At 32.4% G+C, this 20,082-nt stretch overlaps 1 protein-coding gene across 1 annotated transcript; it reads left to right on the top strand.

Annotated features, from left to right (window-relative positions):
• Window positions 1–14,237: 14,237 nt before the first annotated feature.
• On the top strand, window positions 14,238–16,015 carry LOC104217419 (inorganic pyrophosphatase 1-like). The gene is made up of 4 exons (XM_009767660.2): window positions 14,238–14,495; window positions 14,799–14,920; window positions 15,059–15,260; window positions 15,547–16,015. Exons 1-4 carry the CDS (start codon window positions 14,358–14,360, stop codon window positions 15,898–15,900), a joined length of 816 nt encoding a protein of 271 aa, XP_009765962.1. The 5' UTR covers window positions 14,238–14,357; the 3' UTR covers window positions 15,901–16,015.
• Window positions 16,016–20,082: the final 4,067 nt, after the last annotated feature.

The raw sequence follows: 20,082 nt of genomic DNA, 5'->3' as shown, positions 1-20,082 counted from the left end.
TCAGCCTATTTGTGAGCATTTTGGAAATAATTTTGTAAACAATAGTGCAATAGGATATTGGCCTAAACTGCTTTATAGAAGAAGGATTTTTCACTTTTGGGATCCGAGTAACTGTTGTCCTATTTACTGGTTTATACATTATACCTTCATCAAAGAATATCAGAACAGCTTCTGTGATGTCCTTGCCAATTATATGCCAAGTCTTCTTGTAGAAGTAGGCACTGAAACCATCTCCACTTGGTGCCTTTGAGTCACCAATCCCTGCAAGGTTGTTTTCACATCTTCCTTAGTAAAGGGGGCTATAAGCTGAATCTGCTGTGACCTTGTAAGTCTTGGACCATTCTTCATTATGCTAGGATTAATAGTAGGCATGTTGTTAGTTGATCTCCCTAATAATCCTCTATAGAACCCTACTATCTCCTGTTCACTGCCCTCTGGATTGTTGATCAATCTTCCATTGCTATCTGTTAAACTCTTTATTTGATTCTGTGCTACTCTCCCTTTGTTGGAATCACCTAGCTGAAGCCATTGTATTCGAGACCTTTGCTTATAGATGCTCTATTCTATATTACTCCACTTCTCTAGCTGATGCTTTGTGTTTCTCTCCACATCAAACATATCAGCTGCTGTGTTAGTTGTACTCATCTGTGCTTGAATGTTTGCTAATTCTTCCCTTAACTGCTGCACCTTCTTTGTTGTATTGGAAAACTCTCTCTTGTTTAAACTTTTCATCTCTTCTTTGATCTACTTCAAATTACACCATATATCCTTCATATTTCTATTCTCCTTTTCCCATCTGCTTCTTATTATTTCTTCAAACTCTGGATGCTTAGTGAGACAGTTAAAAAACTTGAAAGGTCTCTCTTTATACTCCATTCCTGCCTCCACCTCTATACATAAAGGAGAGTGATCAGAGAAATGAGGATCCATCACACAAACTTGCAATGGTGGCATATTCATCATCCAGTGTGCATTTACAATAGCTCTATCAATTCTACTAAACACATGGTTGTTTGTCCATGTGTATGTTCTTCCCACAGTTCTTAGTTCATTTAACCTGCAATCTTCCATTAGAGCTCTAAAGTCCTTGATTTCATTATTCTGTATTTCCGTACCATTTACCCTGTCTTCTTTGTCCAGCACTGCATTAAAGTCCCCCATGAGCAGCCAAGTACTATCCATCTGTGAATCAATTTTCTTTAATTCTTCCCACATATCACACCTATGAGCAACAGTATGTTATCGTCACTGAGTTGAAACAAAAATCAGAAAAATGTTAGAAGAATAAAGAAATATATAAAATAGTAAAGAATCAGAAATATTCTGAGTCCACAATTTTCTTGTGCGTTCTTAAGGAATTTTAACCCCCTCACACGTTGCCAAGGTAATGGATTAAATCCTCCCAGGATAAAACGGAATAAACCTTCCTGCAACAGTGGCAATACAAACTGCAGGATACCAACGAACTCAAAGAACGGAGCAAAAACACACTTACGAATTTGAGAGAGAGAGACTGCACTAGCAATTCTACTCATAAGCATTCATAAGCATACAAAAGTGTTCCTAGTCCACTAGCAATTCTACTCAATGTCAATCGTCCCCAACAGTTCAAAGGCAAGTTAGGGAACCTTATCCATAATGGAATAGTTTTAAAGACTTCATTGTACAAATCGAAGTCCTCTGTCCATGACTTCAGAATCAATGGCTTCACTCCCATTGTATATGGTCCTGAGTATAGTACAACATTTTTATCATCCATACTATTGAATAGTATCACAAAATAGTCTTCATTATGATAATACACTGTAGGTTTGGCAGCAAAGTTCCATTGCATAGCTATGAGTCTCTTCATGGCTCCTATTGACGGTGATTCTCCAATGATATATACAATCATAGCTTTCTGCCACTTTGTAGTTTCCAATTCTATTTTCTCCTGCTGTAATTGTACCTTTTTAATCCCATCCTGAATAGTAGGGGGTGTGAACACTAGATCCATACCTCTTGCAGCCATTTTATTCCCTGTGAACGGATTTGACCATTTCTGTTGATTTTCTCCCGCTACTACTTTTGATTTCTCCTGTTCTACCTCCTTTGTCGCTTTTTGATTCAGTAATTGCTGGTCTTTCAAAGTAATTTCTCTGTTCACACTGTCGATTACCTTATTCTCCATGATGTTCAGCTCCTTTTCCTTGTGACTACACACTGTTTCCATTGGTGAAACAGTAACCAATGGAACAGTGTTCATATTCAAAATTTCCTTACCTAGCTTCCCATCAGCTGCCTGAGGTATCAAATCCCTCATATTTGGACTCAAATTCTCCGGATCTTGTGTTAATTTCAGCTGCATGTTACTCGATCCTCGAGATTTAGCCATACTTGTTGAAATTCCCTTATCACAGCTTTGAGTTTTCTCTTGTGCATCTGTTTCAGTACTACGTCCCAGATTCCCATTCCTACTTCCTGAAGCAATGAAATCAGCTAATTGTATCTTTGTCACCAGCTTCCTAGGTCGTCCTCTCCCCATTTCCGATCAGCGCACGTTAGCAAATCACGCAGTCATGCGCCGAGAGAGAAAGTAGTTGTGTAAGAAATGTTCTTCTTAGAAATACTTAGAATGGAAAACGCAAACATTCTTTTTCCTGTTTGAAAATTTAAAATTTTCTCCTCTTATCCTAGGCAATGGTCGCCATTGATACTTTCAATCCTCCTCTGTAGTAACATTTTATATATTATTTTTCATTTTTAACCTATGTATTTTACCTATAGTTTAAATAATTTTATATTTTACTAGTTTTGGGTACACGCGTTGCGCGTGTATTATGTGTCAATAAAAACAATTTTTTAGAATTATATGAATGATATCCAAAATATGTGAAAGAGCTGCCTGGTGATCCCTAGGTTGCAGCACGTCCGGTCGTTAACTCCTCGCGCCGCTGCCGCCGTTTCTAGGATCGACCGACGCCTCACCTGCACAGGTACCTACGTAGTGTAGTCGCGGTCGCACATTCAACATAGCGTTCGGACTCATGTGCCTTCCAGAACCAGGGGTATTGCGTTATAAAATAAAATTTATTGAAAAATTGTGTCTTCCTAAAACTGATAAACATTAATCATTTTTAGGAATTCGGGTAGAGTGGTTCTTACTTCAGTTTATTTCAGTATGTGCTTCATCGTACAAATATATTATAGTATAATAACTATACCATATATTTCATCGTTACGTAACGACGGATTTAACGATATGATACTATAAAATTTAAATTACAATTAAAACAAACATCGTATTTAAAGTAACAGTACGATACAATACAATATGTAACAACCATCCAAACAAGTTGTTAGTCTCGTCTAGCAACATGTTCTGTATAAAGTGATATTATACAGAAATTTTAGTAAAAGAATCCTAGTTCTAGAGCATTAATTGCTGCGCAAATTTTGGAAGAAGAATCCTAAAGGCAGAATACATAACTGGACCCTTAAACTTGGCCTTTTTTGTCATTTAGATACCTAAACATAGAGTTGTTCCTATCAGGCCCTTCAACTAAACCACATCTGTGCCAATTAGACACTTTGTAGTGACATAAATGAGTGCATGGGGAAGGGCGCGTGAACATGAGAAAAAAGTTGATCATTATTATTATATTATTATTATATTCTAATATATTATTCCAATTAAAACTAACTTTTAACCTACATTCTATTTCTCTTATTCTTCTTGTGAACCCATCATTTTTCCTTTTAGTTTTTTTTTAAAAGAAAGTTTAGTGTAAATGGATTTGACTATTCTCATTTGGCATACTTGTTCTCTTTATATGGCACTCGTAAGCTACACCAACTTAGACGAGGAATAGAGAGAATAGTGTGATATTTCAGTGAAATCGAAACAAGAAGAAGTGAGATGAAGTTGAACAGAGGAAATTTTCAGTGAGCTTTTTAGGGCACTAAGTCGCTAGAGCCGACGGTCAGGTTTTTCATTTTCTGAAAATGAGTTTCAATTTGTGTTGGGGGTTAATTCTATAAGGTAGAATGTTTTAAGGTGTTAGAGGCAACTGCAGTATACGCATTTAATGTTTATAAAAGTTTTTCTCGGATGGTCTACAAAGTGTCTAATTGGCACATATATGGTTTAGTTGAAGAGTCTGATAGGAACAACTTTATGTTTAAGCGTCCAAGTGATAAAAAAGGACAAGTTTAAGGATTTAGTTATATATTCTGCCCATCCTAAATCTAAAGTGAGCGTAATATACTATTTGTTAGACATATTGATTAAAGTTACCCACTTATTACGTGTTTGACACAATTTTGGTAAAAGAATCATCCTAAGTTAGAATTGACATTAATTCCTGATTCAATTTTGAAAAATTGATTTATTATATTTACATATTACAATTTTATCCAACATAAAATATACTTATGAAGGACAAAAAAAGCGAACAATATTTTGCTAAGGGCCTACGTGTTGTTAATATAGTACTAGTCTCAAGGTACGCGCTTTGTGCGTGTATCCTATATTCATAAGTAGATAACTTTCAAATATTTCAAATTCATATTAACTAATGTTTATGAGTTATTAAAAATATTACAGGAAAGAAATGTAAGATTCTAAAAAGGATAAATATTAATCCTGTTTAGCAAGCTTAAAAGAAGAAATTATGTGCTACATAAATGCTCATATGCATTATCTTTTTTATTTTTGAATTAATTAGCATATGCTTGATACAAATATAATATATCTCTTTATCTCCTCGTAAATTAGATTATTTGAACACGAAGACACTTATTAAATTTTCTTTCAAAAGTTATCTGTCAGCTTAAAAATTAAATTTACTTATATGATAAAGTTGAAAAAGAATTGAATTGAATATTTTCTCTAATCAGTTAATTAAGAGCTCAATTATTTATTCATTTTAATATCAAAATTTTGCTGCCTTTGTAAACTTTCAAATTATGGTCAAGCTATTCTATTGTAATTTTGACCGTTTCCTTCCATTACATTATATGCAAATCTTAGGAAATATAGTACGTAACATTTATATTTTTGATATTACAATATCATAGTAATATATAAGGTAAACTTAATTGATTTTGATGTTCTAATTCCATTACATTATATGCAAAACTTAGGAAATATAGTACGTAACATTCATATTTTTGATATTACAATATCATAGTAATATATAAGGTAAATTTAATTAATTTTGATGTCTTAAATAATAGGATTTCCTATGTAGTCATTCAAATAAGGAAACTTTGGTAAGTAAAGTTTTAGTTGACTTCAAAATATTAAATATTAGGAAAATAATTAAATGACTATTTTGTCTAGTGTAAACTCTATTTTAAAAGGGTAAAAAAGACGAACGACATCTTGCTAAGGGCCTTCGTGCTTTTAATATTATAGTTTCCAGGTACACCTAATTTACCTATATCACGTTCTAGAGCATTAATTGCTGCGCAAATTTTGGAAGAAGAATCCTAAAGGCAGAATACATAACTGGACCCTTAAACTTGGCCTTTTTTGTCATTTAGATACCTAAACATAGAGTTGTTCCTATCAGGCCCTTCAACTAAACCACATCTGTGCCAATTAGACACTTTGTAGTGACATAAATGAGTGCATGGGGAAGGGCGCGTGAACATGAGAAAAAAGTTGATCATTATTATTATATTATTATTATATTCTAATATATTATTCCAATTAAAACTAACTTTTAACCTACATTCTATTTCTCTTATTCTTCTTGTGAACCCATCATTTTTCCTTTTAGTTTTTTTTTAAAAGAAAGTTTAGTGTAAATGGATTTGACTATTCTCATTTGGCATACTTGTTCTCTTTATATGGCACTCGTAAGCTACACCAACTTAGACGAGGAATAGAGAGAATAGCGTGATATTTCAGTGAAATCGAAACAAGAAGAAGTGAGATGAAGTTGAATGGAGGAAATTTTCAGTGAGCTTTTTAAGGCACTAAGTCGTTAGAGCCGACGGTCAGGTTTTTCATTTTCTGAAAATGAGTTTCAATTTGTGTTGGGGGTTAATTCTATAAGGTAGAATGTTTTAAGGTGTTAGAGGCAACTGCAGTATACACATTTAGTGTTTATAAAAGTTTTTCTCGGATGGTCTACAAAGTGTCTAATTGGCACATATATGGTTTAGTTGAAGGGTCTGATAGGAACAACTTTATGTTTAAGTGTCCAAGTGATAAAAAAGGACAAGTTTAAGGGTTTAGTTATGTATTCTGCCCATCCTAAATCTAAAGTGAGCGTAATATACTATTTGTTAGACATATTGATTAAAGTTACCCACTTATTACGTGTTTGACACAATTTTGGTAAAAGAATCCTAAGTTAGAATTGACATTAATTCCTGATTCAATTTTGAAAATTTGATTTATTATATTTACATATAACAATTTTATCCAACATAAAATATACTTATAAAGGGCAAAAAAGGCGAACGATATTTTGCTAAGGGCCTTCGTACTGTTAATATAGTACTAGTCTCAAGGTACGCGCTTTGTGCGTGTATCCTATATTCATAAGTAAATAACTTTCAAATATTTCAAATTCATATTAACTAATGTTTATGAGTTATTAAAAATATTACAGGAAAAAAATGTAAGATTCTAAAAAGGATAAATATTAATCCTGTTTAGCAAGCTTAAAAGAAGAAATTATGTGCTACATAAATGCTCATATGCATTATCTTTTTTATTTTTGAATTAATTAGCATATGCTTGATACAAATATGATATATCTCTTTATCTCCTCGTAAATTAGATTATTTGAACACGAAGACACTTATTAAATTTTCTTTCAAAAGTTATCTGTCAACTTAAAAATTAAATTTACTTATATGATAAAGTTGAAAAAGAATTGAATTGAATATTTTCTCTAATCAGTTAATTAAGAGCTCAATTATTTATTCATTTTAATATCAAAATTTTGCTGCCTTTGTAAACTTTCAAATTATGGTCAAGCTATTCTATTGTAATTTTGACCGTTTCCTTCCATTACATTATATGCAAATCTTAGGAAATATAGTACGTAACATTTATATTTTTGATATTACAATATCATAGTAATATATAAGGTAAACTTAATTAATTTTGATGTTCTAATTCCATTAAATTATATGCAAAACTTAGGAAATATAGTACGTAACATTCATATTTTTGATATTACAATATCATAGTAATATATAAGGTAAATTTAATTAATTTTGATGTCCTAAATAATAGGATTTCCTATGTAGTCATTCAAATAAGGAAACTTTGGTAAGTAAAGTTTTAGTTGACTTCAAAATATTAAATATTAGGAAAATAATTAAATGACTATTTTGTCTAGTGTGAACTCTATTTTAAAAGGGTAAAAAAGACGAACGATATCTCGCTAAGGGCCTTCGTCTTTTAATATTATAGTCTCCAGGTACACGCTTTGCGCGTGTACCTATATCAATAAACACCTAATTTAAAAAATCACGTGAATATTATTAGATAGCGTGTTTGACTTATACATAATTATGAAATAAAAATTAAAGAAAAATTCTTGAAAATGATTAATGCCATCCCCATTTAGCCAGCTCAATAAATGAAAAAATCTTATCACGTAGAAGTTTTCAAATGTCTTATTATGATTTATGCGGACTTATATATTTCAAAGATACAATAAAATAATGACAATTCATTTAGAATACATTCATACTCCAAATCAATGAGCGCAAATTTAAAAATTTACTTAATATTATTTTTAAATATACTATGAGTTATAAAATAAGTACTTAAGAAAAATAGTTTAAATTCCTTAAGAAGATAATATTGATCCTATTTTGCTAACTTGGTAAAGAACGAATGCCACCTTTTCAATGAATCGATTTGCAGGCTTTTAGCTAATAGAAATATCACCTAATAATTAAAAATTTCTTTGTTACTACCTTCCTGGCAAAATCACAATTTAGGGCTTTCAACATCTTATTTTTCCTTTTATGCTCCCTACATTATTATTATTATCATTAGTATTATTATTTTATTTAAAATAAAAAGGAGAAGAATATTATCAACTGTAAGGGGAAAACAATTGCTAAGTAAATTTTTTATTTACCACTTGGAAAATTAAATAATTGTTATCTTTCACCGGTTGATCCATCACAACATCGTTGACACCGTACATATATAAGGAGATGTTATTTCGAATAGCTAAAAAGTTGAAATTTTTTGGGTAGATTTTAATTAATTTCAACTTAAATAGTAGGATTCTTACCTAGTTTAATAAGAAATATTTTAATAGTTAAAATTTAGTTGATTTTAAAGTCGTAAGCACTAGGAAAGTAACTAAAATTACGAATTTGACAAATGCAAAAATCTTTTCTAAAGGGTAAAAAAAGCGAAAAATATTTTACTAACGACGTTCGTGCTTTTAATATGGTACTATTATTTGGGTATTATATAATTGAGTATAAGTTTTTTAAATCACATTGTTAGATATTAAATTTTTTTAAAAAAAGGGTATAAGCTTTCATGTGACAATCTAAGAATTATCAACTGTGTTATCTAAAAAACTATAGACATATGAATTCAAGCAAATTTAAATTGGAAAACAAAAGGCATGATCTAGAGTTCAACAAAAACTATATATATTTCACCAGAGTTAATTTAAATCGGATTCCTTATGATGATTTTTACCTTTTCGAACTAATATCTCGCAATTTGTAGTCAAGTTTAGTGTCCTTAGACATTTGGGAAAATCTTAAATATTTAGTAGCCAAAATTTTAGCTAATTTAGAAATTCTAAATATTAGGCAAATAGTTAAATTTACAATTTTGTCCTACATAAAATTTATTTTGAAAGGGTAAAAAAGGCGAACGACATTTCGATAGGGGCTTCGTGCTTTTAATATAGTATATAGATTGTAATGTTTTTTTTAAGTTCACCAATATTATAAATAGAATATTATTTATAAATTTGTCAAAGAATCTAACGCTATTTAGCTACAGATAAAATAAATTTTTATTCTGCTCATTTATTTTATTATAGAACATCATAAATTTATATGATTAATTGCTTTTTCTCACTTCTATTTTTTCGTGTCGAAAATAATTTTTGGTTTTCTATAAATAAGTCTATTAAATAGATTTTTTTTTAAGAAAAATGATACTTCTATTTTTTCGTGTCGAAAATAATTTTTGGTTTTCTATAAATAAGTCTATTAAATAGATTTTTTTTTAAGAAAAATGATTTATAAAGAAGCGAAAAAAAAAAAGGATTATACTGTAAGGGTAAAATAAACATTTTAGAAAGTCAGTTAACATATAAGGGAGAGAATTTTTATTGTTCAAAGTTAAAGAAGGAATTATGACTTTTAAGGCAATTTGGAGATGTAAATGATTTTTAGCCCACACAAGGAAAATACTAAAATACATCCAACTCCGCCTCATTTTGTGAGCTTACAACTGTCAAAGGATGTTAGTCGAGTCTACTACAACAAGAAGTCATTAGATATATACATATGACAGGGCTTTAGTTCATTTTCTCCTATTCTTTCTCGGTCGCACTTTTCAATTGCTTTATCTTCACTCTTCATAGACCTTACTAGTTACTTATAGCGTAAGTCTTTAGTCTTATACATTAGACTTTTAATTTCTATAATAAAATTCATCTTCATATTGGTATTTTTGACTGTTAATGATTCTTTATTTTTTATTTTTGTTTCTTAATTTTGTGAGCTCACATTATGCAGCCTATACCTACTACTAATTTCTCTTCGCACTTATCAATTCTCAATCGACAATCTTTATCAGTTTCAGGTAATTTTTTTAACATTATTTTTCTGTACGCTGAGCTTTGACAACATGACAATATTTTCTTGACTTCTAGGTATTTTTCATTTCTGTTTTAGTATTGCCCATGCACAGATCAAGGTTTTGCTCTATAATTTCTTTTTTCAGGTTAGGCATTTGACAAACAACATCCAGTTTATCTTAGATTGTTAGTACTATATGTTTGGACTTGTTAATTTTAAGGTGAAATTGCTACTACTTTGTACTATTAATGTATTTGGACAATTGTTGTTAAAGAATTAGTACTATTCCAGTTGTGGCCACGAGAAATGAGTAGTATATTATATGTGAATTCTTCTCTTTTTTGCTTAACTCCAGCGAATTATCTTCTCTTTTTTTGCTTAACTCTAGATTGAGTTATCTTATCGGGTAAACCGATAACCGAACCGATAATCGATATCTTATCAGTTTATCAAATTTGTAAACCGATAATATTCATAACCGAATCGAACCGACCGATGTCCACCCCTAGTTTATAATATTTTAATGACATGCTCATACATAATTAACTTTATTTCTTTTTTACTGATGACATGAAAGAAATGTATAACTATTTCGAATAAAATTGCTCTCTTGTCTTTTTTGAACTTGTGCGCGATTTTCATCAATATAGCAATATAATTTTTTTTGCATCATATATATATTAAAAATTCTTTCTTATTTTTCGTAAGTGCAGTCCATATCACAAAAAAAACGTGTATATCATAACTTTATTTTACTTCTTTGTGTATATCACAATGTATATTAAAATTTTATTTTCATTATTTGTTTATTTAAAATATAAAATTATAATATAATTGTTTAAATTTATTGTTGTCTCTATCATGTAGATCACAATAAAAATAGTTGTATTATTTATATATCGCAATGTATAACATATTGAATATGTGTATACCAAAATGTATATCATAAATTTATTTTCCTTGTTTGTGTATATCAAAAATTTATTTTTCTTCTTTGTATATCAAAATATATATCAAAAAATTATTTACTCGCACAACTTGCTCTAAACATATTATATCAAAAATTTATTTTCTTTCTTTGATAAAGAACAAAATTGAATTAAGTTTATTCAGAATGAATTTCTCCCTCTTAAAATCAAATTGGACGATTTGATTTCGATTTAACCTTATAGTGCCAAATCTAATAATGTATATCACGATATAAAATATAATATACACATAGGTATACATGGTTATATACATAGATGTGCGTCTACTAATGCTATTTTTGTTTTACTCGATCCAGATTATAATGGTGCAGTACAACTTTAAGAAGATTATGGGGAGAGAAAAGAAGAAGAAGATTAAAGAAGAAATATGGGGGGGAGAGAGAATAATAAAGAACTAGGGTTTTTAAGGATTTGACTATATAACGCCAATTTGGGATTATCTTTGCCAGATGAAAAAAAATGATAAAATTGTCAATTCTCTTTATGCGTTGTCATACCATACCATTTTCTCAAGTATCTTCAAGCTGGTTAAGCCCAACTTAAGTAATTTCTTGTGATTAATAATTTCTTTTTTTAAATCTTAATTTTAATTTCAGGCAAAAGTGGCTAAAGATCATTATAAATTCCTTGAAAAACTCCTATACAGCAGACAACGAACAAATGTGCATTATTCTCTAAACATTAAGAAAGTAGTACCGTGTTTGAATTAACATAACCATTACATCTTTGATTTGTAGCGATATTCTTTGAAATGAACTCTTGCTTTTACTTTTCTCTCTTCTCTCTTTTTGGAATGTAAAAACAAGTGAGCAAGCACTTACTTTTCAATAAAGTCTCCTAAATAAGAGTGTACATGGACCGGGTTGGTTCGATTTTGTCGGGTTTTTCGGGTTTTTTTTTATATTTATTATATGAATATTACTTCAATCTTACTTTGTTAAAATTATAGATAAAACTTTGATAAGTGAATATATGTTTAGTAAACATGGAAAAAATTGACAAACATATGGTCTATTAAAATATTCTAATGGGAGAATTTTTTTAGTAACACATGACAGTTATTTTCTTAGCCGTCTAACAATAATTTTTCGTTAATTTACGCTTTCAGGGTTAATACATGATAGGATCCCAAATATTTCTACATTTTCTAAAGAAAAATCACTATAAACTCTTAAAAATATAAATAAAATTTATATATTTATATGTCGGTTTGGTTCGGATTTTTTTATTCAATACCAAACCAAGAACCTAGTCGGGTTTTTAAATCGATTTGATTTGATTTTTCGGTTTGGTGCGATTTTCCGATTCGATTTGAACACCCTACTCCTAAATATGCTTGAATTTTGAACAAAACAACTGCAAAGAGTATATATTCTTTCGAAGATATGCCACTTAAGGTTAGGTTACTGTTGTGGACAATGACAGAAACCAAACTTGTACTTATTAAACAAATTAAAAGAGCATATTAATAAGGGCAAATATAATTTTAGCTCGAGGCCGAAACTATTAACATTCGGTAGCTGTAAAAGTGTATAATATTTTTATATTTTTTATATAAAAATATACAACTACACACACACACACACACACACACACACATATATATATATATATATATATATATATATATATACACACACACATACATATATACATTTTTCGATTATTATTCTGAAAGTAAATATATATACATACATACATACATACATTTTTCGAATATTATTTTAAAAGCAGTTATATAATGCCATTTTCCCTATTAATAAGGGTAGATTAGTCAAAGGAGGCGGTGTAATATTGAAAACCACGAGGGAGGTTAGTATTACGAAGCAAAATCTAACAGCTTGTTTGGATGGTTGTTACATATCGTTTCATAATATATCGTATCGTAATGCATTGTATTGTACTGTATCTTTTGATGAATACAATGTTTGGATGGATTGTGTCGTTTTGCCGTCTTTTCATGGTATCGGACACTAGTAATATGATTAATAAACTTGCAATATTATAAAGAAAGATTATCATGCGGTATATAAAAAGGTAAGGTAAATGATAAAATAAAATTATTTAATAATAATGAAGGGTGAGATTGAGAGAAAAATACAAGGTAACGACGCGACCACATCAAATCGATCGTTACATAAAGTGGCACATTACATCGTTATGTTACAACGAATTTAACGATACGATACAATAAAATTTAAGTAAAAATCAAAACAAACATGTATTAAAGTAACAATACGATACAATATAATAGGTAACAACCATCCAAACAAGTTGTAAGGGAAGATCTCTGTATTTTATTTAAACCAGACACGATTTATGTAAGGCAAAAAGCAGATGATAATTATAGCTTTGATATTTGGCATACGTATTTATTCTAAAATTTGCGATGTCTCATGTGATATCGTTTCTTGATTACAGGTAAAGGACTACATAAACACGAAAAAACACTGGTAGGCATTTAGACATAACTTCAAAAGCTAATCGAAATAATGGTTGTACGTAATTCAATGTTAATTTTACTATTTTAGTGATTATTTCATCTTTAATTGGAAATAAGAATTTGAATTTTAAAAACTTTGTTTGAGGATTATTTTAATTGAAATAATGAACAATGTTTAATCTGATTCATGTGGTGCTAATATATGAACATTAATCCACTTGTCCCCTACACTCCTCCTACTTTCATGAACATAACGTGACAAAATCTGTAAGGATTGTCTTTAAAATCCAACTGGGATTATGCTCGAATATCTCTAATATAATCTAGAAGCTGCCAAATTTTCAATATTTTCTGTTTAATATGATGGAATATTTTTTTTCGAGAAAATATTATACATGAAAAAGTTATTTTCTATTTTTTGACAATCGAAAAAATAATTTCACTAAAATAAGGAAAGTTCTCTTCACTTATAGACAAGAGCCATTTTCTTTATAATTATCAACATTTAACACCAAAAGTTTATTATTAATATTTAATAAATATTTTTGTAACATATTAAAATTTGAAACAATTAATCGAAATATGTTCCATCCTAATTTGTGGTTTGGTGGCTGCGTAGTATAGTTGGAAGAGGGAATTGAAGTCTCCTGCATGGAATATTCTGTCATATTCCTGTGTACATAAAACCTTTTCCCATACTAACAATAAATGAATTATTATTTATACCATAAAGTGAAACTCCATATTTACCGTACGATGATCCTTGAAAATCAAGTATAGCAAAATCCAATGGCTAATATTCGAAATAAGCTGACGATAATAACTTTTCCAGAAAGAAAATAAACCAACTGACAGTAGGATTTTGAGTGGCTTTGCTTTAATTTACCACAAACTTATGTCAAATCCGCGTAATATTCCCTTAGCATCTTATTTTTTTGTACCTATTTCAAATTTATCCTTTTCTTTTTCTTCCCTATATATAGGGCTGCCTCTTTTAAGATTTTTTTCTCAATTCAGTCTAAACAACAGTTTGTTTTCTGAAGCCAAATAAATCCCTGAAAAACAAGAATCAGAGGTTTTCTATATTCATTCTTTTCTTGTCACTAAACCCTGAAAAATAATACTCAGAAATGGCTGGAATTGTGGTGATTTTCGACTTCGACAAGACGATCATCGACATGGATAGTGATAATTGGGTGGTGGATGAGTTAGGTGCCAATGACTTGTTCAATCAACTTCTCTCTACCATGCCCTGGAACTCTCTCATGGTTAGTTTTCGTTTCTATAATATTTTTTCCGTCAGCATATATAACTTAAATCCTGGAAAAATTATATGTAACAAAAAAAAATAGACCTTTTCAATTTCCCTATATAGTCTAAGGTTTTTGTCTAATTTTTAAAAGTTGTCTCTATGTGACGTTATAGGTCACGGATTTGAGTCATATAAGCCACCACTAAATCTTTCATTAGGGTGCGGCCCTTTTCTGGACCCGCGAACGTAGGATGTTACATGCACCGTGCTGTCCTTTTTTTCTCTTATTAGAGGCTGAATATTCTGTTTCAAATTACAGGATAGGATGATGAAGGAGCTTCATGCACAAGGCAAAACTATTGAAGATATTGAAGAGGTACTAAAACGGGTACCAATACACCCCAGGATTGTCCCAGCCATTAAATCAGCTTATGCATTAGGGTATGTATCTTTCTATTTCAGTCTTTAGTACCGTTTATTGTTACTTTTGTTTTATTTCCTATGTTTTTATTTTAATCTGCTTAATAAATAATCAGAAATTTTTGTGGGTTTAAACTAATTGAATGTTTATTAATTCAGGTGTGATTTGAGAGTAGTAAGCGATGCAAACGTGTTCTTTATAGAGACAATCTTGAAACATCTGGAAATAAGAGATTGTTTCTCAGAAATCAACACAAACCCAGGCTATGTTGATGAGGAAGGAAGACTCCAAATCCTACCTTATGTTGATTTTCAAACATCTCCTCATGGCTGCAGTCTTTGCCCTCCCAACATGTGTAAGGTAAATAATCAGCAATTTAAAAAAAATGTAATATGAAATTAAATTAGTTATTCTAACAGAGTTTCTGGAAGGGGAGCCTTGGAGCAACGGTAAAGTTGTCTCTGTGTGACCTATAGGTCACGGGTTCAAGTCGTGGAATCAGCCACTAATGCTTGCATTATGGTAGGCTGCCTACTTTACACCCTCTTGGGTGCGGCCTTTCCTCGAATCATGTGTGAACGTGGGATGCTTTGTGCACCTGACCACCCTTTATTCTAATAGAGTTTCTCTGTTATAAATGTTACAGGGTCTGATAGTAGAAAGAATACAAGCCTCCATGGCTAAGGAAGGGAAGAAAAGAATAATATACCTTGGTGATGGAATCGGCGATTTCTGCCCCAGTTTGAAGCTCAGAGAAGGAGATTTCGTCATGCCAAGAAAAGATTTCCCAGCCTGGAATTTGATAAAAGAAAACAAGACACTAGTAAAAGCAGACGTTCACGAGTGGACTGATGGGGAAGAACTTGAGCACATTCTGCTACAACTCATTAACGCAATCACCATTGAAGAGAGCCAATTGTTATCAGTCGAATGCAAATTCCACACAATGTCAAAAGCATCTCACGGACCCTTTCCACGACCTCTTCCAGTACCTTATTAATGGCAAGATTGCCCAAGTCATTACAATGAAGATTCTGACTTTGAATTTGATTTTTATTTTAGGTAGTTGTGTGTGGTTTCTCTCTTGATCAACATCAAGAAAGAGATCAACTTAAAGTGTGTTACAAGTTTGTTGTAACCTGTTTTGTATCTATGGCTTTTTTTGGTTCAAAATTTTAAGAAATGGTCACTGGATTTGAACCTGTGGTTCGAGTTCTGAAGATTTTAATGTATTTCTTAGGAAAAGGAGGCTATGTAGGATGGTTCTTATCTCTTCTTTGTAAGCCAGTTCCTTTTCACAATACCATTCAATATAGATCTATATTCAGTAATGGAAACTTCAAGTTTTACCTTCACATAATTTTAAGCTTAATGGTTCAAGTAGAAGATTTTTTCCCAACTCTTCCAAGCTCCACTGTAGTTGTTTTACTCTACAAACAAGAAGGGCAACGTTTAATAATCAATAAAACAGCTGCCTATTGTAACTGGATAGATGGTATAATACAGAATTAACATAAATATATCCAAACAGCACTTACACAGGAGGAGGCCATTTAATTTTGCATTTGTTGATTAGTGACAAAGATACAACTAGAAGTATTGCCAAGACGGACAAAAAAAGGATAGTACCACTGGGGCTGAACACCCGGCCCCCATAGACGTCACTTTGGGTTGGCGTATAGAAGCTTCTTCTGCAACTGAATGCTCCACAAACGAATGACCAGTTTCTTGAGGGAAGAAAAGAAGTCCCAACTTTAAGAGAAAGAGACTGAGGTATATCAGAATGTTTCCTGATCAAAGAGCCCCTTTTTAAAAAAGTAGAGACCAAGATAAATCTTTTCTGATGTGGAAGATCAGACTATGCTGCAACCACAGAGCATACTTAGACAGTACCTTGGCTCTGATACCAATTGTTGCGGAAGCCAAATGTATATAGTGTGAATAAGTCACAACTACTATACCAAAAATTATGACAGCCACCAAATAATAAATAAGACAATAAAGCAACAATAAAGGGAACACCAGAATTTACGAGGTTCGGCTAATTTTGCCTACTCCTCGGACACAACCAATATTTTATTCCACTCCAAAAATACAAGTGAAATAATACTAAAGAGAGAAGATACAAATGCCTTAAACAGATGAGAAGGCAAATGAGAGGTGTGTTTCAATCCTAAACATTAGGCCTTCTTTTATAGGGGAAAAATCCCCCCCAAACTTAACTCCCAACCGATGTGGGACTTTGGCATTTTGCCAAACTTCAACAAATCTCCACCTTGGCAAAATTCCACATTTTCAATTCTCTCTCAATAACAAATTTTGGTTGTGTCTTCATCTTCAATCTTCAGTGTTCAACAATGTTGATCAAATCCAAACAATGTTGAAACTTGATCGCAGTCACCACCTTAGTTAGCATATCAGCAGGATTCTCCGTAGTATGAATTTTCTTCACTGTGACTCCTCCTTCTTCTATGATTTCTCGTACGAAATGATACCGAACATCAATATGCTTCGTCCTTGCATGATAAACTTGGTTCTTCGCTAATTGAATAGCACTTTGACTATCACAAAAAATTGTGATACCTTTTTGTTCAACACCAAGCTCCTTTAGCAATCCTTGAAGCCAAATTGCCTCCTTCACAGCCTCTGTAATAGCCATGTACTCTGCCTCTGTTGTAGACAAAGCAACTGTTGACTGCAAAGTAGACTTCCAACTAACTGGTGCTTTTGCAAAAGTAGACACATAACCAGTAGTTGATCTTCGCTTGTCCAGATCACCCGCAAAATCTGAGTCACAATATCCAACTACAAACTGATTGTCTTCCTGCTCAAAAACTAACCCGACATCTACAGTATTATGAATATACCGTAGAATCCACTTCACAGCTTGCCAATGCTCCTTCCCTGGATTGTGCATATATCTGCTAATAACTCCAACAGCTTGTGAAATGTCAGGCCTTGTGCAAACCATTGCATACATCAAGCTACCAACAACATTTGCGTATGGTACCTTTGACATATACTCTCGTTCAGCTTCATCCATTGGCGACATAGTAGTACTTAGCTTAAAATGGGGAGCAAGTGGAGTACTAACTGGCTTAGTCTTGTCATCTATGCCAAAACGTTGTAGTACTCTCTTCAAATATTCTTTCTGAGATAAACAGAGTTTCTTTGAACGTCTATCTCTAATTATCTCCATGCCAAGAATTTTCTTTGCCTCACCCAGATCCTTCATCTCGAACTCCTTCTTCAGTTGATTCTTCAATTTATCAATTTCTTCCGAATTCTTGGAAGCTATCAACATATCATCAACGTATAGAAGAAGATATACAAATGAACCATCTTTAAGCTTGCGCAAATACACACAATGATCGTATTTGCTTCTCTTGTACCCTTGCCGCAACATAAACTCGTCAAATCGCTTGTACCATTGTCTAGAAGATTGTTTCAATCCGTACAACGATTTTTCAAGTTTGCACACCATATTTTCTTTTCCAGCAACTTTGAATCCTTCTGGCTGAGTCATGTAGATTTCCTCCTCCAAGTTTCCATGTAAAAACGCAGTTTTTACATCCATCTGAACTAGTTCCAAATCCAATTGTGCTACCAAAGCCAACATAATTCTAATGGAGGAATGTTTTACAACTGGAGAAAACACTTCATTGTAATCAATTCCCTCCTTTTGAGCATATCCTTTGGCCACCAATCTTGCTTTGTAGCGAACATCTACTTGGTTAGGAAATCCTTCCTTCTTTGCAAATACCCATTTGCACCCAATTGCTTTCTTTCCCTTCGGGAGATTGGCCAATCTCCATGTATGATTCTGATGAAGGGACTGTATTTCATCATTCATGGAAATCCTCCACTTATCTTCTTCTGAACTTTGGACAGCGTCTTTATAAGTAGTAGGAACATCATCAGCTACAATTGAGGTTGCACAAGCAACCGTCTCTATGAGACGAACAGGTTTCGTTATTGTTCTTTTTGGCCTGCTGGTTGCTATTGATTCAAGTTGTTGTTGAGGTTCCTGAGTTGGAATCTCCTCTACTGGCTCTCCTTCCAGAGGGTAATCTTCATTTGTTTCCTCCTCTGCTTCTTGTGTAGGAAAAATAAATTTTCCCTCAAACTCCACCTGCTTAGAAGCACCTTTATTTTGTTTGGTGTCTTCTGTTACCTTATTTACCATAGCAGATTCATCAAAGGTAACATCTCTGCTGAATATTACTTTCTTTGTCATAGGACACCATAAGCGATATCCTTTGACTCCAGAAGTAATTCCCATAAAAATAGCCTTCTTTGCCCTTGGATCCAATTTTGACTCCGTCACATGATAATATGCAGTTGAGCCAAACACGTGCAAAGAGTTATAATCTACAGCAGGTTTTCCATACCATTTTTCAAATGGTGTCTTGCCATCAATAGCAGCAGATGGTAGACGATTAATGAGGTGGCATGCATATGTAATTGCCTCAGCCCAAAATTCTTTGCCCAAGCCAGCATTGGACAACATACACCGTACCTTCTCCAGCAAGGTCCGGTTCATACGTTCTGCCACTCCATTCTGTTGTGGTGTATGTCTAACAGTGAAGTGTCGGACGATGCCATCATTTTCACAGACCTTATTGAAATGATCATTTTTGTATTCACCTCCATTGTCTGTGCGAATACACTTGATCCTCCTGCCTGTTTGATTCTCCACCATCGTCTTCCATTTGAGAAAAATTCCCAACACTTCATCTTTGTTTTTCATTGTATACACCCACACTCTTCGAGAAAAATCATCAACAAAGGTTACAAAATAGTGCTTCCCACCCAATGAAGGTGTTTTGGAAGGACCCCAAACATCAGAGTGTACATAATCCAAAATGCCTTTAGTATTATGGATCGCTGTACCAAATTTAACCCTTGTCTGTTTCCCTTTGACACAATGCTCACAAAACTCCAAGTTGCAAGCCTTTACTCCTTTTAACAATCCTTGATCTGATAGAGTTTTCAAGGATTTTCCTCCAGCATGTCCCAAGCGCATGTGCCATAGCTTGGTTGCTTCTGCCTCTTTGTCGTCACTGGATGTCACTGTCGCTGTCCCAATAACTGTACTGCCACGATAGCGGTACATATTATTATTCTTCCGATTAGCCTTCATTACCACTAGTGCACCGGAGCATACTCTCATCACTCCATT

Source organism: Nicotiana sylvestris, chromosome 6, assembly GCF_000393655.2.
Source record: "Nicotiana sylvestris chromosome 6, ASM39365v2, whole genome shotgun sequence".
Classification (NCBI taxonomy): Eukaryota; Viridiplantae; Streptophyta; class Magnoliopsida; order Solanales; family Solanaceae; genus Nicotiana; species Nicotiana sylvestris.
Note: the sequence above shows the minus strand (reverse complement) of the source record. Positions and strands in the feature narration are given on the sequence as shown.

Excerpts from the sequence above, each read along its gene's own strand:
- LOC104217419 (XM_009767660.2), top strand. The coding sequence starts at position 14,358 with ATGGCTGGAATTGTGGTGATTTTCGACTTCGACAAGACGATCATCGAC. Across the intron at positions 14,496-14,798 it reads TGCCCTGGAACTCTCTCATG|GATAGGATGATGAAGGAGCT; the intron begins GTTAGTTTTCGT and ends TTCAAATTACAG. Across the intron at positions 15,261-15,546 it reads GCCCTCCCAACATGTGTAAG|GGTCTGATAGTAGAAAGAAT; the intron begins GTAAATAATCAG and ends TAAATGTTACAG.